The sequence below is a fragment of the Miniopterus schreibersii genome (genome assembly GCF_964146895.1).
Source record: "Miniopterus schreibersii genome assembly, chromosome: 7".
In the NCBI taxonomy this organism is placed as follows: domain Eukaryota; kingdom Metazoa; phylum Chordata; class Mammalia; order Chiroptera; family Miniopteridae; genus Miniopterus; species Miniopterus schreibersii.
Window position 1 is genome coordinate 8,121,232 of NC_138108.1, and position 23,461 is coordinate 8,144,692.

The window sequence follows — 23,461 nt, forward strand, 5'->3', positions numbered from 1 at the left end:
TGGGCAAAGAGGCAAATCAGAAAGTACAAGTCAAGACTGATGAATCAAACCAGACCTTTTGACTACAATGGAAAAAAGAAAGTTCCAAATTTGCAGCAAATGGAATCAAAGAATATTTTTGTCCTTTCAAAACCTACAATACTTTTGGTAGTGATAAAAGTGATTGTTAGGTTAAAGAAAGGTTTCTATCGTCCTATCTGCTATTGAACACCTTTTACCAAATATTGCACTACATTAAGGGAGCTGTCATTTTATGGTAAGGAACAGAAATTTTCATACTCAGAAGCCCTGGGTCCCTCAGAGAGTATCAGGGATTCAGGAGGCCCCGGAGCTTCTGCAGTTTAAGAAAATTTTGTGGCTCAGTATCTCCACCCCCCAGCCCTGGAGCTGGGGTGCGCACAGCCGATGCGAATGCCTCGTTAAGCACACAGGACCCTAAATTCTGACACTTCGGGTGACTCCTGCACAACTCTGCTTTCAACTTTCTGGCTCCCGCTCAAGTACCCATCCCTAGTCCACATGCCCTAGAAAAACACGGGAACCAGTTCTGGGACGCGGGGACCCACCTCGCCCCGCACGCTCCTCCGCGAGACTGCGCCCCGCCCCGCCCCGCCCCGCCCAGGGAGGCCCCGCCCACCGCGGGTCGGCTGAGGCGCTCCGAACCGCCCCCGCCCTCGGTCACGTGACCCGCCCCCCGCAACGCGCTCCGCGCTGCACCAATCAGCAACCACCTCCGCCCAGAACTCGGTCCCCGGCGCTCCCCTTTCAAAAAGACAATTTACGCCTCCCGCCTTCGGCCCCGCCCACTTCCCACCTCCCCGCCCCCTGGTCCCTCCCACTTCCCCCCTCCCCGTGTCCCTCCTCCCCGCCCGTGGCCCCCGCCCGCCGGCTCCCGGGCTTCGACCCGCCTCACCCGGGGTAGCGCGCTAGCCCTCTTCTCGCGAGATCTGAGCGTCCCCCCGCGGCGGCCGTGCGCCTCCTCCTCCTGTCCTCCCACCTCCCTTCCCCCAATCTCTCCACTCTCCGGCTCTCCTCCCTCCCTCCTCCCCCCTCCACCCTCTGGGCCGGATCTCGTCTCGCTGAGGCGGAGGAGGAGAAGGAGGAGGAGGAGGACGTTCGGCTTGCGCAGTGAGATGTTTGTCCGTCGCCGCCGCCGCCGCCATCGCGGAGCAGCGCGATAAAGGGAGCTGAGCCGGGCGTGAGGGGGACCCCGCGGAGCCGCCGCGCCAGCGCAGCCCCCCAGCCGAGCCCGAGCCGCCGGAGCCCGAGCCGCCGCCGCCCCCGCCGCGGCCGCCCAGGGGCCGGCCCGCTCCCCAGCCCAGCCCGGGGCCGCGCCGCCGCCCCCAGCGTCGCCCCTCGCCTGCCCGCCCGCCTTAAATGTGACACCGGCGCCTCGGAGTGCGACCCAGAGCCGCCGCCGGGGAGGGGACGAGCACCATGTCGAATCTGAGCAAAGGCACGGGCAGCCGGAAGGACACCAAGATGCGGATCCGGGCCTTTCCGGTGAGTCTCTCCTCGGCGCCCGGGACCCCTGGGCCGGGGGCCCGGCCGAGAGCCGCACGCGAGGCCCCGGCTGAACTCCCCCAACAGGCCGCAGGCCCGGCCTCCCCTCCCCCACGCCGCCGGCCGCGGGGCGCGAGCCTTCCCGGCAACGGGGCGGCGCGGGGCCCCGGCTCGGCCGCCCTCCCGGGCCGTTCCCGGCGCCCGGGCCCGGCGGCGCGCCCCCGCCCGGAGCTGTGCCTCCAGGCGCCCCGCGGGCGGCGGCTGCGGCCCGGGCCCCTCGGCCGGTCCCGGCACCTCCCCACGTTCCCGGGGTGTAGGCCCAGCCCCTAGCACTCCTCTCCCCGCTCGGTCCCCGCGACTCCCAGACCTGCGGGGATGGGGACTGTCGAAGTCCCTGTCTGCGGCCTGTGTGTAACTTTTCACGTGTGGTTTCACAAAACAACCCAGTCTAAACGACGGCCGGCCAGACCTTTAGGACGGCGAGGGGGACTGTCCTCTCTCTCTCTGTCCCCCTCCTCGGGAAGCCTGAGGCCATCGGCCCACCCTCCACGCAGTGACAGGGTTCCCCGTAGTGCTCGATAGTACTGTACTAGTAACATCAGGTGTATTTATAGCATCTTTCATCCGCAAGCTTTCCAAGCACTTTATAAAATCTCCTGTAGGAATTGCCTCCCCACCCATAGGAGGGAGGGTCGGGAGAAGCAAGCGGGAACTAGTCGGACAACTGGCTCCCCATTTCTTAGACCTGGAAGCCCAAGAGAAGGGATATCGCCCCCCTGGGTTGCTTTACTCTCTGGGTGTTAGTGACTGCAAACCTATTGGGTTTAGAAACTTTCTTTTTAGCATTACGTTGAGTCATACGCTTGCGGTGTTTAGAATATAGGGTAAAACTTTGGATGTCATATCTGATTCAGATAGTCAATGGCAGGCAATTAAAATGTACTGGTGTAACAGAAACTGGACATACTTGCTCGTGTCGCTACAGTAACACGTACTGTATATCTCAAGATAGATTAGCAGTTGAACAGGAGATTTAAAAACAGTACAACTAGAGAAAGATCTTAGGTTTCCTTTCTTAGAGTCATAGACACAAGTCCTGTGAGGAGGAAAAGGGGGGTTTGTACTCACTTTTTAAAGCATCATTTTTCTAAAGAGTAGTTTGCAGTGAGGAAGACTTTATTAATAATATAATTGTCTTAGTTAAGTAAGAAACTCACCCATAGAACTTGACCTCTTTGAATTCTTAAAATTTAAAACAACACACCTGATGCAGACTTATGAAACTGTAGTAACATAAACACGAATCTCAATGTGTGGAGACTTCCTGCTTTATGTAAACAAGGTGGAATATACTCAGGAGAATTAAGTACTTGGAAAGGATTTTGTAATTTGGAAGTTTTTTTCTAAGTAAATGTGAGAAACTACAAAGTGAGAAATGCTGACAGAAGAGCACTAATGAAGTCCACTAGCATATTTTCCCATGCAAAGGAACAGTGAACTGGGTTTATGAATTTGTGAGTTATGTTAGTTTTCCTACTGAATCAGTTCTGACCTTTTTTTTTTTTTTTTTAGCAGAATTTAGAATTATTTAGTTTTTAGAATAATTTTATGCAACAAGTTTTCTAGGAAAAGTTTGCTATTCTTGGAGTCTGAATTCAATTTCAGATTATTACTAAAATGTGGAATAGCTCACATTCGATATCAGCTCATGTTAATATTCTGATTAGCCAGTTGTACCTTTATGTATGTATTGTCAACACTTTGATGTCTTTTAGTTTGTTCCTACCTGTTTTCCCATTCCTTCATTCATTCAACAAGTACAGAGTACTGTGTGCCAGGCACTGTTTTAGGGACTTGGATATATCAATATAGCTTGAAAGACCAAGATCACTGCTTCTGGATCTTGTATTGTTGGGGGAGAATTTCATTATTCCTTTTAGCTGAAGAGGATAACACTATGTGATACTGAAACTGGGTGTGTGTTTTTTAAGTAGCATATGGTTATGAGCTAATTTGGACCCTTTCTGTCTAACTTGTTGCCCTCTAAGTTTTTCCAAAAATCCTTTAATGAAGTTTATGACTAGTATTTGATGTTCAGTAGTCAATATTTGCTAATTTTTAAAAGCATAGAATTTTTTATTATTTCATAATTATTAACATCATAAGAAGTCCCAATGGAAAGAAGCATTTAGTTTTTTAATATATAAATTTTTAAGTCATAGTTACTTGAGCCTTCAATAAGGATAGAGATATGCCTCAGTTGTATGGTATTTCACATTGGTAAATGAGTACTTGTAGACCTTCATAATTTTTCTTTTATTCCAGCTTAGTGATCTTTTGCGTAACTGTAGTCTGAGTAAATGGTAGTCAGAAGTAGTAAATACATAGTGTTCCATAAAGAAAAAATATTGTTTATGTGTGTACATGTGTACATACAAATACTGTAGTTTACATTATCATTTGGATATATAGTTACTATAATTTAAGGGAAATTATAGTTTAACCAAAGTGCTCATTTCAGATTCTGTTTTATAAAATTGATGTGTAAAACGTCTAAAAGTATGTTTGGGGATAGTTTTGTTTTCATTGCAAAAGAGTGGTTTAGTGAACTTACAGGATATTTTATAGTTGTGTTAATTCTGTTCCAGATATAATACCATCAGTAGAATCGGGGTCTTTTTAGTGTTTTGAGTGCATATTTTAAGTGTACTTTACTCATTTTTCACAAGAATGGAAGTTACACCATACCAGTTTTATGCACAATTTACATTTTAAGTAGACCTTTTCGTAAGATTTCAAGAGAAATTGGTTCCTTTTAAGAGAAAACAATAACTTTCCCTATACACTGTTGATGGAGGAAAAGTTTATCCCAGTTTTTAAGCTTTCCTGCAGTGCACAACATATATCTATATCATTTAATGTCTTTTTTGTTTTTGAGTACCCAAAGTAGCAGCAAGGGTCACAAATCTTTTTTTAAGGAAGGAAGCTGTAAGCTGCAAAACTCCAGGAAACAATATGGATTTGGACTAGAGAATGCTGCTCCAAGACATCCCTGCTCTTCTCTCCTTGATGTGCCGTGCGCCTCACTGCTGGGCTTTTGTTCACTATGTAGGATGAGTTGCTGTCGGATGAACCTTTTGTCTTTATCTTTGAAAAGCCCTTCCTCACCATCTGTACGTCCAGGGTTCTGTCCACCGGAGCTTGGAAAGATTGATTGGATTGAAGGGGGTGTATTTGAATGGGAGTGCTAGCCTCTCCTCTGATTTGCTTTAATTGGCTTAGTCTTCAGAGTTAAGACACATTTTGAAAGTGATTTCCTTTAGAGTGTGATCTGGAAATGGCTTCAGTTGCTAGTATAGAAGCATGCTAATCGTGGTAAAGAATCTCTGATTGTGATGTCCACTCCATAATTCTAAATGAGGTTACCAGAGCTCTACCTATGTGGCCTGGACAGGGAATGATGTGGAGGTTACCGTTAGTTGGAACCCATAAAGTGACTGACATTAGTAAGAGATTAAGTTTTAAGATTATTTTTGATGTACTTAAGGGCACAAGAAGTGAATCACATGTGGGTACAGTTAATGTTTTTGTTTTTACAATTACATATTTGCCAGATTTGGGGGAACAGCTTTGATCTACATAATAGGTTTCTCTTCCTTAGGGAAAGTAATTGTTGCCTAAAACTACCAGGACATACATACAGGAAAGCTGAATAATAGTCTTGCAAATCACACAGGGTGGGGAATCAACTGTAAGTTTATTTTTCATTCTTTAGTATTTTCTTGTAGAGATTCTGGAGCAAGGTGTAGCAAATTCATTAAAGTGTTGCTTACACTTAGACGGATTCTTCCTTTTTAATTGTTTTAAGACAGCCAGCTGTGTTGTAGCTGTTAGAGGTTGAAAAATAAAAGCATAAAGTAGGTATCTATAAAGTGTTTATTTTGCATTATCTTCCTCGGTAGCAGTTCAAAGGAACCTGGAAAATTATTAGTATCAATATTGAATTTGAAACTATTTTTGGTTGTATAGACTATAATGTGAGAATTTGGCCTTTTAAATATTGCATTAGTCACAAGGTTGATTCATTCAAGCAAAATAGAGAAAGTTTCATTTGTATATTATTCGTTCATTAAATAACATTTCTCTAGTTTAGGGAGATTATATAATTAAGACTAGAAAAAGTAGTATGCCTTCCCTTTGTATTATAAATTAGAAGACGTTAGAGATAATTTTTTCTGTTACATTGATTCAAGATCATTTTTTGATATTTAGCAATTTTGTTAGATTTCTATAAAAGCTGGACAACTTCTAGTTTTAAATAATGCAACTTTGAGAATAGTTCTTGTTTATCCATTGTAAAATCAAAAAAGTAAAGGTGTTACTAGTAAGAACAAGTCACTGGGATGAAATATGAATTACAGTTAGTGTCTACCAGTATATTGTGAAAACTGTTCAATCATAATCTGTAAAAGCAAAGAATTCATTTTAGTAGCTTTTCTCATTATAAAAGTGATGCATATTCATGGTAGAAAACTTAATAAATATCTAAATTTATAAATAAGGAAATAAAAATTATCTGTAGCCCTACCACTTGGAAATAAACAGTATAACAACATTTTGATGTGTTTCCTTTTAATCTGGCATACAGGTGTGAGCACACAGTAAAAGTGAGATACTGTATCATTTTATATACTTCCTTTAAAAATATATTATCTTACTGTATTTGTAGTTTCATGTTAAATATATTGAAAAAATGATTTTTGGTAACTGTAATACCCTATAGTACCTCCATTTGCTTAATCATTTCCTTTGCCAACTATTTTGATTAATTCCAATGAATCCATGTATTTCTATTATAAATAATGCAGCTGTGACTAGGCATATAAATATTTGAGCTCACTTATGATTATTGAATTACTGGGCTAACCATAATTGATAACTATTACTAAGTTCACAGGTAGTAATAATATCTAACACTGAATGCTCTGTTCTCTGTGCTTTGCATATATAAACTCATTTAATTTGCACAACTCTATAGAATACACTATTTTCATTTGTTATTCAAACAAGGCCTTGAGAGGTTAAGTAATTTGCTTAAGGTCACTATACTTGTAAGTGGCAGAACTAAGATTCTAACCCAGACAGTCTGGCTCTAAAGTGATGCTCATAAGAATTAATTATACCTCTCAAGGTCGTGTCATTTTAACTTCTGTGTATCCGTGTCTTAGTCAGCATATACCTTTAATGTCAGAGGTGAAAAATAGTACTTTAATTTGCATTTCTTTGACTACTTGTAAAAATAAAACTGGATAGTCTGTAGGGAATTTTAGTTTTACATTAGAGTATTCAACATATGTATTAGGAATATGCCTAAAAAGCAAAGAGATTGAGCATATGAATGTGGGCTCTGGGCTGCCAGGGTTTGAATGTCAGCACCACGTCTTCCTAGCTGTTTTATTTTTAACAAGTTACTTAACCACTTCTAGCCTCGGTTTTCTCCTCTGTAAAATTTGACTACTAGTGGTACCTACCTTACAGGGTTGTTGTGAGGTAGAGAAAATAAAGCATTAGAACAGTACCTAGTACATAGTTAGGTATTGCTACACCAGCATGTAACCATGATTATGCCACAATTTAAATACTGAAATTGATAATACTTTTGCAAGTTGTTATGTGGGGATACTATACACTGTTTTAGTGGTGCTGTCATTTTTTGGTACAGTTTTTAGAACTTATATTTTGAAAAGCCTACAGAGTCAATTTGTGAACAACACTAAGAAATTAATCTCAAAGGATATAGGTTTGGTACCACTGGGGCACTTCAGAAGAGTGCTACTGGCTCTTGAGGGATAGATTCAAAAGAGAAGTTCCAATAATGAGTCTCATATAATTATTGGAGTAAGTATGTAACTTTATTGAAGGAGTAAACACTCATTTGGTATGTACATTAACTTTTTATTTAAAAATATACTTTTTTTTCCTTCCAATTTTTCCTCCCTTTCTCCCCTACCCTTTTTTTGTTTCACTTATGAACTAGGTTGTGGTCCCTGCCCAAAGCTTATACCAGACACCCTTTTCAACCACAGAGCGCTTGGCATAGTATTAGAAACACTGTGGGTGATTATTCAACAATTGATTAAATGATAAACTAGTCATCTAAGCCAAACTATAGTAATTGATTAATTTGCTAAGTCCATGCAAGTAGTACTCTGAAATGTTTGAACTCTGCAACTCTAAGTGAAGTCTTAAGATGTAAGTAGGTCATTAATTGTCCTGTGACACTCCTCAGACAGGTAGGCAGCCTGGTCTCCTGAAACAATAATGATTTGGAAGTCTAGGCAGGATGGTGCATTGGCAGTAACCTTGGATTGAGCATCAGAAAACTCAGTCTCTGGCCCAGTGTTTTCTGTTTATTTGCTCCCTCCATCTTGACTCCTTCCCAGTCTGTTCACAGGTACCCTCTACTCTGATCCCCCTACTTCACTCCTCCATGTCCTCAGCCCATTCTTGGAATTCTTAGCCTTTTCAGCTGAGACCTGGCTTTGCCCTGAGGATACAGGCTTATCTTTTTTAGTTGAGGTGTCTGTTTTCTTTACAATCCTTGAAACACTGTGCCCAGGTGCCATTTATTGCCACATCCATCAGGCCCTTGTGAACTGTTCTTTTGAGTGCTTCTTATTACCATGTCCTGACTTCTTACCTCCCTCAGTCACTGACTTTAATACTTTCTTTACACACATTCTCTCTAGTTTAAATCCTAACTTTATCCAATGAATGTGGGCATAGTCATTCATTTGTTCAATTTAAAATACATGTATTGTGTGTTCCTACTAGGAGTCAGGCACTAGATACGCAATGATAACCAGACAGACCTGGCCTCTTCTATACTTGTGACTTTCACCCTATCTTGGAGCTTGTTGTTCTGGTAATTTAGAAATCTTAACTCCAGTATTGCATTCTATCCTAGCTCCTCCATTTATTAGATGTAGAACTTGAGCAAATCACCAAACCTCTGCTAGTTTCCTTTTTTGTAAAAAGGCAAAGCTGTAGTACCTACCTAATGAGGTGGTTGTAAGAATAGAGTTAATACATATACAGCTCTTACAGTAGTGCCTGGCACATAGTAAGCATCATAAATAAATGCATGCTGTGATTATTATTTAATTATTCTTTTGTGCTTGTTTCCTTCTCACGTTAATGTCTTGGATCTCAAGAAGACTACATTCTTTCAAGCTCGGGTGCCTGTTACTACTTGCCCCTTCTCTCCTGCTACCTCCTCAGAGCAAAAAGTATCTTAGGCTCAGCGAGGCGTGGCTCAGCTGTTGAGCATCGACCTAGGATCCAGGAGATCACGGTTTGATTCCCGGTCATGGCACATGCCCAGATTGCGGGCTTGATCCCTAGTTGGGGGTGGGGGGGTGCAGGAGGCAGCCAATCAGTGACTCTCATCATTGATATTTCTATCTCTATCCCTCTCCCTTCCTCTCTCTGAAATCAATAGACATATTAAAATATAAATTAATTAAAATTTTTTCAAAAGCATCTTGGATCATTCCACCTGTCTGCCTTCAACTGCTTATATATTTTAAGCTATTTTGCATTCCTAGTGAAAATTGCAAGACATGATGGTCTCTAACTTAGCTGGACTCTCACTGCCTGTGGGCAATTTTTTTGTGTCCCTCGTAAGCTCCCTCTCCCATTTCCTGTGTGAGCTATTCCAGACTTGAATCACTGCTCTTTAGTGAAAATTCTCTTAAAATTCTCGCTTCTTCAAAAAATTTAATGCTTCACTGTGAAAACTAATGTTAACTTGTGTAAGTTCTTTCAGTTTTCTTCCCTTTCAGTTGTATTCTTTAATCTGTATCTTTACTCATTCTCAACTTGTCTCCGAGAAGGAAGGTGTTTCTTTTCCTATCTTCCCTATCCTGGTGACTACCATACTATCTTTTTTCATAGCCAAGAGCCATCAGATAGCCTGTGTGTCCTTTATTAGAACTCTATCTTCTTTGTCAGTGCAGCATAATAGTAACCCCAACAGTGCCGAATGAATGAACTGATAGACTCTCTAGCTTTTCTCATCTTTAAGATGGGCATTGTAGCAGTCTTTCTCACAGATTAATTTTGAGAATTAAAAGAAATAGTATCAGAAAGTGCTTTCTAATGATGGCATCACTGAGACATTTAAAAGAATTTTCTAATCATAAAGTCAGAATTTTCAACTAAAAGTAATTTTTCTTGTGGGACAGTTATTTTCAAATTCATACAGTCTCCAGGACCCAGGAAGAGTCAAGTAGATATCTTCAGAAGTCTCCTCTCTGGTAATTTAGAGCAGCTCCTATGTTGCCATTTGTATAAGTTGTTTAACCATTGCTTTAAAATCACCAGTCATTAATCCAGCCTTTTTAAAGTTGAGGAGAATCCTACTCACCTAGGTTGACAAAGTTAATAGGAAATTGAGAACAGAGCTAGTAGTTGCCTTAACCCCTAATCCAGAACTTTTACTACTAGAAAGTATTACTTCTTTTTCTTAAGTCAGTTTTAAAGTTGCAAATGTAATTGAGTAAAACTTCCTAATTTGACTTCCATTCATTTATTACTTGTAATCATTGAGAAAGGAATGGACCCAAATTTGCTCTTTAAATGAGAAAGTCCATCTGTTAAGCAAAAGAATAAAGACTTCAAAGGGACATCTTTACCTACTTAAGAAAAATACAGCATTCTTTAGAGATGCTTTTCTCTAAAAGTAGGCCATCCTTGCCAAGAGGAGTACTTTAACATACCGATTGCAAGTCATTCTTACCTAAAGCGGCCCTTGCTTAACTGAGCAACACTTAGCCTCTTCATTTGCTCTGTCCATTTGAAAGTAATCATGAAAAATTCTTTTTCCATTTTCCTTTCCCATTAATAGTATGAGAAGTTTCTTTATAAGATTAGTAACTACAACTTGTTGAATGTCTACCTTGTGTTAGGCTCTGTTTCAGGTACTTTGAACTATAATTATCTCAAATCCTCACAACAATCTTTAAATGTTGTTACTCCTGTTTTAAATCTTTCTTGGGCTCAGAGACATAGTGAAATACATTTACACCTAGTGAAATACATTTACATATAGGAAAGGGCAGAGCTGGGATTCAGATTCCGGGCATGTCTGATTCAAAAATTCATGTTCTTTCAACTACAGCACACTGCCTAATTATTTCTGTTAAGAATTTGCTAGATTCTGAAATATTTTTTTTCTTAATAGGAATGTATTGGAAAATTCTAAGGTTTCCATTTAAATTATTAGCCAGGGGCAGATTTGGGGTGCCCTGAAGCTTATATAAGGTAGTACTCTTTAAGAAAAGAATTCAGAATTAACTCTGGGCATTGGAAGGAGCTTTTTTTGCAAGCCTACACCTCACTACATTAAAGGTAAATGCACCACTCATAAGAGTTGTTATATTTATGAGTTAACACTTTCCTTTTTGGCTGGTAGCACACATTTCTTAACTTCCTTTTTTTTGTTTAATAGAAACTTATCTTAAGTATATGTTTAGAAAAAAGTGATTTCTTAAAGTTATTAATGTGTAAATACTTTAATATAATCTTTAAAATTTTGTCCTTGAGAATATACTAAGAAGTAGGTTAAACAGTAAAATGAATTTGGAAGCATGAAGATCAGATATTTTAAAATATTTCACTTTCCTCATGGTATATGCAAATGAGATATGAAAAAGGTATATATTTTGGATGAACCCTTTCACTGGCCAAATAAGCAAGTGACTTATTTGCTGCTATTTGTATTCATATTTTAACTTTAAAAGGGTGTAAAGTACTTTAGAGAGAATCTGTTCTAATATTACTTACTAGATGAGGAAACGGAACCAGGGAAGACTTTAACTTATGGAAGACCATGACTTAGAATCCTGATTTCCATTTGAAAGCTTTTTTCCCCTACACCAAACTGAAATAGGTATTTGGCTATAGTGATTCATTGTTAACAGCCTATTCAATTATAAAATGATTTTTCTTTTTTTCTTTAAAAAAAATTATTGAATTTATTGGGTGACATTGGTTAATAAAATTATACAGGTTTCGAGTATACAACTCTATAATATATCATCAGTATATATATATATATTTATTCAAAATACTACAGACGTCCCTTTTTCTCCCCATTGACCCCTTCTACCCTGCCCCACCCACCTTCCCAGTCCCTGACTGCACCATTGTCTGTGTCCTTGGGTTATGCATATATGCATATAAATTCTTTGGTTAATCTCTCCCCCCACCCTCCTGCCCCCCTACTTCCTTCTGAGATTTGTCATTGTGATCCATGCTTCCATGTCACTGAATATGTTCTGTTCATCAGTTTATTAAGTTGCTAATCATCAGAGAGGTGCAAATTAAAACCACAATGAGGTATCATTTCACACCTGTCAGAATGGCTACCATCAGCAAATCAACAAATGACATGTGCTAGCAAGGATGTGGAGAAAGGGGAACCCGGGTACACTGCTAGTGGGAATGCAGACTGGTGTAGCCACTATGGGAAGCAGTATGGAGGTTCCTCAAAAAAATTAAAAATGGAACTGCCTTTTGACCCAGTGATCCCACTTCTAGGAATATATCCTAAGAATCCTGAAACACTAATCAGAATGTATGCACCCCGATGTTCATAGCAGCTCAATTTACAATAGCTAAGATCTGGAGACAGCCCAAGTGCCCATCAGTAGATGAGTGGACAAAAAAGCTGTGGGACATTTACACCATGGAATACTATGCAGCTGTAAAGAAGGACCTCGTACCCTTTGGGACAGTATGGAGGGACCTAGAGAAGTGAAATAAGCCAGGCAGAGAGGGAGAAACATGTGATCTCATATGTGGAATCTAAAGAACTTAAGAACATGATTTAATATTGAGCACCCAGGTGATTTGAGTTGACGTGGTATAAGGGAAACTTAAACTTAGCTCAGGACACTTGGATTCCTTCATTGTTTTAACTAGCTGTGTGATCTTGGATAAGCCTCTTAACCATAGTTTCCTCAATTGTAAAATGAAGAGATTTTAACTTGGGGTTTAGGCCCATTCCAACTCAAAAAATTTTAGTAAAGGCATTGCATACATACATAAATGTTGGAACTGAATGCTGGTGTGGTCTGTGTCCTAAAACATTTTCTGTGATGTTGCAAAAGTCACCTAGCTTTTCAGCCTTAGAATTTTCTTTAAAATAAGAATGGTATATTTCAGTGATGATGGTTAAATCTTAATATGAAGTAGTGGGAAAGTTAGCTATGTTCTACATCTTTCTGTGTGAGTTGTAATTTTAGAGAAATTTTGAGTAGATTTGATAGATTTTAGTAGTAGTAATATTATATGGTAGGCCTTTTGCCGTGATACCACATTTGGTTACAGTTAGGTTCATTCAATTAAAAGACAAAGCTAATCATGGCACTTTAGACTATTTTATGTGTTTTTAATCTCTTCCTTTGGATTGTGTGTAGCTGATTCGAGTGTAAACTAATGTGTTATTGCCTTACAGTTTATAGAGCTTTTACACATTATATCATAGTTTTAGAAAACCTGTTTTACCCATTAACAAAAAAACTTAGTGGCCCTGGCAGGGTCGCTCAGTTGGTTACAGTGTCTTCCCAGTAAGCCAAGGCTGCGGGTTCGCTGTCCTGTCAGGGCACATATGGGAAACAACCATTGAATTCATAAATAAGGGTAACAACAAATCATTGTTTCTCTTTTCTGTCTGCCTTCCTCTTTCTCTGAAATTAATCAATACATTAAAAAAAACACACTTAGTGACTGAAGCTAAAGAGGTGAGTATTGTCACTTCTGATTAAAATCAATAATTTTAGATTATAGGATAGAAATATGAGACTCAGGCATGCATTTAGATATAAAGTACTTTTTCCTGTAACGTTACTACTGCTACTTTCAAATTTCATCCCAAATATGAATCCTGCATTTCTATTATTTCTGTTTTCCAGGTGAATGTTTAAAGAGCAGTTTTATGTACAGACTCCTTAATAGTGTTTGGTGTTTAATAGTATATTGGAAAATACAGTAAATGTTTCTATCATTTTAAAGTGCTGATCTTACAGATATATTAACTTTAATTGTCTAAATAGGGAGGATCTCTTAATTATAATGTCTGAAGAGTTTCAGTCGAGGTGAACATGGTGTATTCTCTGGGTAAAATGTGTTTCAGGGTGCCAGGTAACATCTCTTTAACGCCAATATAGGATAGTGACAAACTTCTTGTCTCAGTGAGAACACTTAGGATTGCATCTTATTTGTTATGGTCATCAGATAGAAATGTTACACATTTTTTTCATAAATGCAGAAGTCATTCACAGATACAGTTGAAATAATACTGTATTGTTTGAACTCTTAAATCAGTTGTGATTTAAGTGAGTTTTAATAGGTTAATCTAGAAGCTTGACTTGTGTCTTTGGAAAAATTTCAAAATTTTCAAATTGATTTTTGAACAGCTTACTCATGTTGAGATCTGAAATGCAGATTGTAATTGAACTTTCTGTTGATAATTTAGCTTTTTCATTATGTTACTGTTCTATAATTTAATGATATTGGAGGCAAACTGAGTGTAGATGAGACTTAGTTTATGATTTCAAAGAATTGTCCCAGGCTACTGTGCTTTTCCAATTGATAATCTTTTTCTCTCTTTCCTTGACATCAATTATTACTTTTGGCAGCCAGTTCCACTCCCATTGGGTCTCAGCTGGAACCAAAGAGAAACCAGTTAATCAAACATTAGTAGTCTTAACTATACATTCAGGCTTAAGTCATTAAGACTATATATGTCTCTTCTGTGTAGTGAAGAAAGAAACAAATTTATTGAGCAAGTGCTGTGTGCCAGAAGCTTTCACAAACTTATTTAATTGCCACACAAGAAACCATCTTCTCCCATTTCTTTTTTCTCAGGCAGATGAGGAAAGTGAAATTTGGAAAGTTAAGTAACTTGTCCAGAGTCTGAGTGTTTCCCACTGGGCTGTTTTCCTCAAAGCTTGGGTTTTTGACTCTATTTTTGCTGGTTGAGGTTGCTTAAAGATTAACTGATGGATAAATAGGATTATTGCAGATGTCATAAATCATTACGTAGTTGGTCATCAAATAAGATTAATCATCATTGGCAGTAACTGGACTGCATTTAAATCATAGTTTTGAATGTTATATAGGCATTGTGCCATGCGTTAGAAAGGATACAATAAAATGAAGGAAGAGAGACTCTGTATTACTGAGGTGCTTAAAATCTGGGAGGGAACTTTCTTTCATAATTTATAGCATAGTCATGTCCGACTAGAACACTGCCATTCCTCAGATATTTTACCAAAGCAACTTTTTTGAGGCTGAAGCTTAAAATAAGATCAAGCATTTTTCCTTGTTTATTTTTTTCTAGCTGTGTCATTCTGAATTGCTTGGAATTTCAAATTCTCACCCTTTCCTCCCACCCACCCTGTTCTAAATTTCTTGTAGAAAATTATTCATAGGGGACTAAAGACTTGTCCTTTGTATATAGTGAATGTGCAGAATACATTCTTTTCATTTTAGTTCTAATTGGCTCATGCTATAGTTCTCTCCCAACTCTTGGTGATTACCTGACCTTCAAGATGTGTAAGTATATAATAGACTTATATCCTTTCAAAGTTACACATTTTGAAGGTTATGTTTTTGTATCATTTGAAGTAATGTAAATGAAAAATCAGAGATGTTTGTGAAAGAAAATAAAGATTGTTAGTGTTATTTTTGTTATTGGCACTTTCTAATGAGGGAATTTTAATCTTGAATTGGGGAAAGGTAAAGGGGAGAAGGTCACTTTTAAAAATTAAAGTCTTGATTTCATTTTTAAAAGTCTTACTAAACCTTAAGAATTTAAGAATACTTAATTGTATCTTCCCTTTAAAAAAGAGCTTTTGCTTCTTTTCTTGCTAAATGAATTTACTTTGCTGGCTGATAACTTTGTAACTTGAGTTTCTTGGGGATAGATACTGTATACACCTAAGAATTAGCAAACATTAAATATTTGTGTGTGTGGGTGCGCATTTTATTTTACCATTTTATTGTTTTGCTCAAGTATTGTTACCAAGTCCCTTCCTGAGTATATTTGCAGTTATTGCAACCTAAGTGAATCAGTTTCATCAAGTGAAATGACATCCTGCTCACATAAATACTCCTTTAAGGTAATGTTATAACTTTTTTTCAGTGTACATAAAACTAGGGCCTTTAAATTTTGTGGCAGCTAATGTTTGCTGTATCAAAGATGGGTGAGTGAGAAATTAAAGTTTATCATTAATGTAATTATTTTGCTACTGTTGTTGACATGTTCACTTGACACCAAGACCGAAGCATGTATGTGTAGGAATTTCTACTTGAAGCTAGTTTCCTTTAGCGTATTGTTTTTGGACTTTAATTTCAGGAAAGATTGTAGCTTATGGATGTTCTCCATAATGGCCTTTTCCGTTCTCTAGTTTCCTCCCAGTTAACACTTACTAATAAAATTCATGATTTAGTAGCCCTGTGAGGAGGTATTTAGTTAGGTGAGTGGAAAATTTGAAAACACTACTTAATATCTGAAATTCGAGTTTGTTGCTTGCACGTTATTGTACTTAATTTCTATTTGAAAAAGACATTGGATTACTTAAAAATTACATTAATTGCTGTGGTTAAGCACATTAAAATACTCTTCCATGTTATTGTGCTTAGTAATTCAAATGTTCATGTCTTCAAAATCGCATTGGTGTAACATAGGTAAAACAGTACTCATTCACCAAACATTTGTTTATGGCCTTCTAAGTGGCATTGAAGAAAAAGTTACAGTTCTTTAAGTATCTCATGGTCGAGTAAGAAAAACAAAAACGATGCACAAACAGACTATGAAGCATTATGATAATGTTGTGATAGATATAACCTAAGTATTATGAACCAGCTGAGAAGGAGTCATTAGCTTTGCTTCAGGTCAGAGAAGGATCCCTGCAGAATATGACACCTGAGCTATGTTCAGGGGCTGTGTGAAGAATCATGTAAAGAAGACATGGGAGGGTGGGGAGGAGTGACAGTGTTCCACTTTTACCATTGGTTTAATTTTGTTAGGGAGTAAATGTAAAATAGGTAGTGGTGAGTGAAAAATGAAGTTAAAGTAGGCATAGACTTTGGCTATATTTTTGCTGGTTGAGGTTGCTTAGACTAGATCTTAAAGAGTGTTTTGTTCCCTTTTAAAACACCCCCTTTCTCCCCCAGCCCTGTCATTAATGAGAGCTGGATTTTGAGCAGGGACATAATGCTCATATGTTTATTTTGATGGTGATTTTGAGGAAGATCGATTGCAAGAAGATACTAGAGTTGCTGACGGTTGGAAGACTCTTGGGGTGATCTAGATGGAAGTTTTAAGGCAGTAGTATTCAGGATGAAAGAATGGGGGCATATTTGGCCTAATGTTAGTAACACTTGATGAATGGATGAGAAGAGTTTGAAAGAGGAAAAAAAGAAAGGGTTTATACATCTGTCTTGTTGTAACTAGGTGGTTATGCTGCTGCAGAATCTGAGAATACAGGGGAAGGTTTGGGTGGATGTGGAGAGTGAGTTTACCAGGGGTTTTGGATATGCTCAGTTTGATCCTTGTCTGGAGCATTTGATTGGAAAGTCTAACAGATAATTGAATAACAGTTTTAGCTTCAGGGGGAACATCTGGGCTGGCAGTATAGATTTGGGAGCAATTAACATATAGGCCAATCATTGATCTTTGAGATGTGGGCCAGGCTTCTTGGGAATCTGAGCTGAGGCTCTACCACCCCGAAAAGAAGTATACAAACATTATATTTGCAAAATTTTGTATACAGTTCTAGGAGTCTCCTTGCTAATCTAGTCTTGTAAATTTTAGAACCCTAGATGTGTAGGCAGTAGTTGTGACCATGAATGAAAATGCTTAGGGACCCAGTGTAGAGCGAGAAGAGCCCAGCACAGAACTCTCCAGATTAAAGTGATTTAAATGGCACTGGATGAACAGGAGACATGAAGCAGAGGAATACTGTTTTTGAAAGAAGGGTACAATACACTGATTTGCATTTATTTAGCATAATTGTACTCTTTTTTTTTCCCCCCCCTCTTTTTTTTAAATCCTCACCCCGAGGTGTTTTTATTGATTTTTGAGAGAGAAACGTGGATTAGTTGCCTCCTGCACTCGCTCCACCCAGGGATCAAGCCTGCAACTTTTGGTGTATGGGACGACACTCCAGCCAACTGAGCCATCCAGCCAGGGCAGCTTAGTTGTGCTCTTAAGATACTTTTGTTTTAGCTCATTACTGTTTATTTGCTAAGCTTGAAAAGCTGTATTTTAGCCCGGCTGGGCGTGGCTCAGCAGTTGAGCGTCGACCTGGGATCCAGGTGATCAGGGTTTGATTCCCTGTCAGGGCACATTCCTGGGTTGCGGGCTCTATCAATGACTCTCATCATTGATGTTTTTGTCTCTCCCTTGCCTTTCCTCTCTCTGAAATCAATAAATATATATTAAAAAAAAAAAAAAGAAAAAGAAAAGCTGTATTTTCTTCTGACATTTGATGCCCATAGATGAGAATTCAAGAGATTCTATCATTGGGCACTTCTGTTAGTCAGCATGAGAGGAATTTAGTTCTGGGCTGGGCTAAATTCTGACATTCTTGTTAGGACTATCTTCATGATAGTCCTTAGTGCTAGATGCTGTTATTAAACCCACTTTGCACGTGAAGAAATAAAGGCTTAAAGGAGTTAAGTAATTTGCCCAAGGCCACAATGCTTGTGAATTTAAAACAGCTATGACACAAATCCAGGCCATTCAGACAGCAAAACCTGTATTCTCGACTAGTATGTCATTCTGTATTTGCCAAGATTCTCAGTGACTAGCACTGTGGTACTACTTTACCATGTTAGCACAGTGGAATGTGAGGTGAGTCCAATAGTACGGACTAGATTTGGGGATGTATGAGTTCTAATCCTAGCTCTGCGATTTGGTAAATCATTTAATCTCTATTTTCTTTTCCTTTGTTGGAAAGTTTTTATACCTGAGCAATCACCAGAAGAAACATTGTCGTCTTGTTGCTCCATCTGCGCTCCATACGACATGAATACTGAGGCAAATACTGTTAGACAACTTTTATTTGTATTTGAAAAGATTTCATTATAATGTGAGAGTACTTACACATTAGTTGAAGTCTTTTGGTTTATATTTTTAAAATTCTTTAGTCCCTAATAGAAAATTTAGTAATGCATGCTGGGTAGAGGCGTTTTTGTACAGTTTCTAGTTTTCATGGAATCTTATGTTACAGAGCTTGAAAAGATTGTGTGAAGTTTTCCCAACTATTGGCAGTATAGTTATTGCTGGAGTTTATAGTCCATATACACTCAGCTCTTGTTTGAAATTGTTCCAAATATTCATTCTGCTTTAGGTGTTCGTTATTTAATATTAAGGGATGGCATCTTAGTCTGCTTTATTATAACCTCTGCATGTGCTGTCAACAGTTATAACAATATAATGTAATAAAAGTTATGTGAATGTGGTCATTTGTTTGAGGGGACTTGTTGCTACAGTCTTCATACAGGCTTAGTGCTTTCTTGCTGCTGTCATTTGGAACGCAGTTTTTGTCGTGTCTTCTACCCACAAATGTGTCATGCCTTTCCATCCTAACTAAGCCCTTACGCACTGTGGCTGTAACTTTTGCAGTTTGAGGTGTGATAGCTAAACTAGTACAAATTTTCTTTTCCTTCCTCAGAATGTCATGGATAGAAGAGTCATTCTTACTGTAGATCTTCACAACCTCAGCATATTAATTTTTTTTTATTAAATTGAGAACTTTAACCTTTTCCCTTAAAGGAAGGCTTTTGTAGCTTCTCTTTGGCATATCCAAATTGCTGGCATGACTACTCTTGCACTTTGAGGCCATTATTAAATAAAATAACGGTTACTTGAACACAAGCACTGTGAAACAGCGATGGTCGATCTGATAACCAGGATAGTTGCCAAGTGGACAAAGGGGTGATTTGGGTCCTTGGGCTGGGCACAGCAGGATGGTGTGAGATTTCATCATGCTATTCAAATGGCTCTTAATTTTAAAATCATGAGTTGTTTATTTCTGGAATTTTTCATTTAGTATTTTTGGACCATGGTTGACTGTGGGTAACTGAAACTGCAGAAGGCAAAATTGCAGATAAGGGGGACTACTGTACATGGAGTACTAAGGCCATTATCACATGGGCTTATATCTTCATTTGTGAAAAGTTATAAATAGCTATATCTTATTTATATTTTATATGGATGGCACCCTATGTGTCGGATATCTGACCAAAAAATAGTAGTTTAGGTATAGGGGTAAACTCAGTTAAGGCTATTTCAGAAAAGTCCAGTAGACCAGGGATTTGGATAATATTTGAATAACAGGAAAGAAGCCGTTCTCTTAAAGAATTCCTTTTTAAGCTCTCCAGAAAATATTAGAATAATAAGACTCAGTTTGAGTCATCTGCTTAAGAACCCTCTTGATTTATAGTTGAGCTGATATTTTATTGGTAGAATGAATAAAAACTATTTTACCTACCTGCTCCTTTCTCTTTCACATTCGTACCCATTAGACATGGCTTAGAGAGGATTTTTTTAAACCACTTTATTGAGGTATGACTGACATACAAAAAACTGTATGTATTTAATGTATGCAGCTTGATAAGTTTGGAGGTAAGAATTCACCTGTGATACCATCACCACAATCTATACAGTAAGCGTATCCTTTACTTCCAAAAGCGTTGTCTTTTTTCCTGCCCTCTTTGGAGTGAATTCTACTAGCTCAGTAATTTCTATTCAGTTCAGGTCAGAAGTATGTGTGAAGCTGATAAGTAATTGTTGCAGAGTTTCCCAGATTGTGAATGCAGAATTTACAAGTTTTATGTGACATAAAAAGGAATCCTTAGCCAGAGATTAGCAAGAAATCATTCAATCAACAAGTGTAAGTGCCTGTTACATGCTAGGTCTCATTTTAGTGGCTGAGGGATTCCTTCAGCAGTGAAAAAAATCCCTGCCTTCATGGAGCTGACATTTGGCTGGGAGGAGGGAGGCCAGGAAAGGAAATAAGGACCGTGTGGTTGGAGGCCGCTGCTATTTTTAAAACCTTCATTTTAAGGTGGCAGTTGAGCAGTTTTGAGGTCGATGAGTGAATGAGCCATGAAGGTATCTGGGGGAAGAACACTTCAGAGACTAGCAGATACAGATACCTTGAAGGGAACTTGTTGACATATTCCAAGGAGTAGCAAGGAGACTGGTGCAGCTGGAGCAGAGTAAGCAGGGAAGGACGACTGGCTGACGTCAGAGAGATTATCAGATCGAAGTAGGCTTTGTAGCATAGTGTCAGGACTTTGACTTCAGCTCCAAACAAAATGAGAAGTCACTTGGGGGTAGTGAATAGATGAGTGACATGATTTGATCTATGTTTTCAGAAGGTTGGTCTGGTTGCTCTGTGATAATAGGCCAAGAGCAGAAACAGAGACCAGTTAGGGGGCTGTTGCAATAATCTGAGAGACGGTAGTGATTAGGGGAAGATAGTAGCAATGGAAGTGGTGAGGAAGACTTAGATTCTGGGTACATTTTGAAGATAGAGACAACAGAATTTCCAGTTGGCCTACAAGTGAGGTAAGGGTGTAAAGAGGATTACAAGCTTTTGGCATTAGCAAATGTAAGAATGGATTGGACATTTACTCATTCGGAGAAGACTGCATGAGAAGCAGACTTAGGGGAAAAGTTAGGGTTTCTGTTCGAGACTTGATAGTAGGCATTCAAGTAGAAACAATTGAGTAGGAAGCTGAAAATATGACTGATGTTAGGAGAGGACCAAATAGAATATATACATTTTGAGGTTAACTTAAAGCCATGAGAATAGATGAGATCAGCTTCAGCTTTTAAAAACAATGTGGATAGACAAAAGGTTTAGAAGCTGAGCCTTTAGAGTTGGAGATGGTGATGAATAAGAACAGGTAAGCAGACTGGCAAATACAAACCAGTAGAACAGAAAGAAAAACGAGATTGTAGTGCTTGGAAGGCAAGTGAAAAATCTGTTTTGAGTGGGAATGATCTGCTCTTTGAATTGCTGCCAGATAGGTCAAGTAAAATAAGAACTGAGACTTTGACCATTACATTTTGCAATGTGGAAGTCACTGGTGACCTTTTCAAGAGTAATTTGAGTGAAATGGTAGAGATGGAAGCCTTATTAGAGGGGCTTTAAAATGTAATGGGAAAAATAGGACTTGGATACAGTCAACATAGAGTTGTTCTCCCCTACCCTGTGATTTTGCTGTAAATGGAAAAGAGAAATTAGGTGATGCTAGAGAAATATGTGGGGTTGTGAGGATTTGTTTGTTTGTTTTTAAGATGGGAAACTGATTATTTTGAATGTGGATGGAAATTATGTAGAAGAGAAGAGAAAAAAATTGATGATGCTAGGAAGGGAGATTGCTTAAGTGGGGGAGGGGGGGAGTCCTTGAATGGACGAGTTGTCATGGAACTAGAGCAGTACTTGTTAAACTTCATTCTGTATATGAATCACCTGAGGTTCTTGTTAAAATGCAAGTTATGGTTCTGTAGGTCTAGGTTGGGGTCTGAAATTCTCCATTTCTAACAAGTTCCTAGAATTTGCCTGTGTTTTTGGTCCCTGGGCTATAATTTGAATATAAGAACTGGGGACATTGAGCACAAGAACTGGCAGATTGTATTGGTATGCAGTCAACTAGGTTAGGGGGTATGGTGTTTGTACAGTTTCTTTTCAGGTTTTCCCTTTTCTTGGAACAGGAGACAGGTCACTATCTGAAGAGATGGTATAAAATCATCTAGGATAGTTGGGTCAATAGACTAGTAAAGTAGGATTGTGGGGTTGCACTAAGGGCCCACTTGTGATTAGTGGTCATGAATTTAAACTGAGATGAACTGGACATGGGTGTATGTGTTACTCTTCATTTACTTTCAACTACATGGTTGCAGGTGCAGTCTAGGCGGGCAGTTGAGGCTTAGAATGGCATGTTTTGGGAGGGAGGAAGAGAAGGACAAGTGACTTACAAATGTTATATAAAAGGTAGTTTACAAATGATGGACCATGGAGTCTAAGCTGGAAAAGGAGGAAAATGAGAGAATGCTAGGTTAAACAGAGAATGTGGTGGGTTTTATTTTTGTTTTGTTTTTAATTGCAGGCCTTTTTCTAATCTTTAATTTGCTAAGGAGCTCTGTAAATTTTCAGGAGAGGAAATCTCTTTGCTTGTAAGTTTTACTAAATAAACTTAGGGGAAAGACATTTTACACTTTCTGCTAAAGCAAGTATTAACATCAAGGATTGTGATTTTTATTTAAAGTGGAGGGGTTCTGCTGCAGATGAGGGAGGGAGGTCTTAAAGGATTTTTTTAAAAATTGTTTCAACTCTAAAAACTATTTTAAAATGTATTTATTTCTGCTAAAACAGATTGTTAACATTCTTATAAGTCATACAGCTGTATCATCATAGCCATATAATGAAATATTTACTATATGGACAAATACAGACAAATTTTCAACCATTGGTTTTTTGTTTTTTTTTTGTCTCTTTTTCTCTTTTGGATATTACAGATGACCATGGATGAAAAATATGTAAACAGCATTTGGGACCTTCTGAAAAATGCAATTCAAGAAATCCAGCGTAAGAATAACAGTGGTCTTAGTTTTGAGGAGCTCTATAGAAATGCATATACAATGGTTTTGCATAAACATGGAGAAAAGCTCTACACTGGACTAAGAGAAGTTGTTACCGAACATCTCATAAATAAGGTATCCAATTTTAAAGGACTGTTGCTAATTATATTGAATCTAGAAAATCCTTTATACCATATTTTACTATGACCAGAAGTATTATTTTTAAAGACTCCAGGAAGCCTATAGAAATAACAATGGCTGTATTACAAACCTTACTAAAACTTATAA

General features: G+C 38.7%; 1 protein-coding gene across 1 annotated transcript in view; it reads left to right on the plus strand.

Annotated features, from left to right (window-relative positions):
- Positions 1-1,341: 1,341 nt before the first annotated feature.
- The window catches only part of CUL3 (cullin 3), an 81,449-nt gene continuing 59,329 nt past the window's right edge, over positions 1,342-23,461 (plus strand). Inside the window, exons 1-2 of the mRNA XM_081142431.1 lie at positions 1,342-1,503; positions 23,111-23,308. Coding sequence (XP_080998557.1) covers positions 1,438-1,503; positions 23,111-23,308 — 264 coding nt within the window. The 5' untranslated portion in view covers positions 1,342-1,437. The remainder of the gene's footprint in view (positions 1,504-23,110; positions 23,309-23,461) is intronic.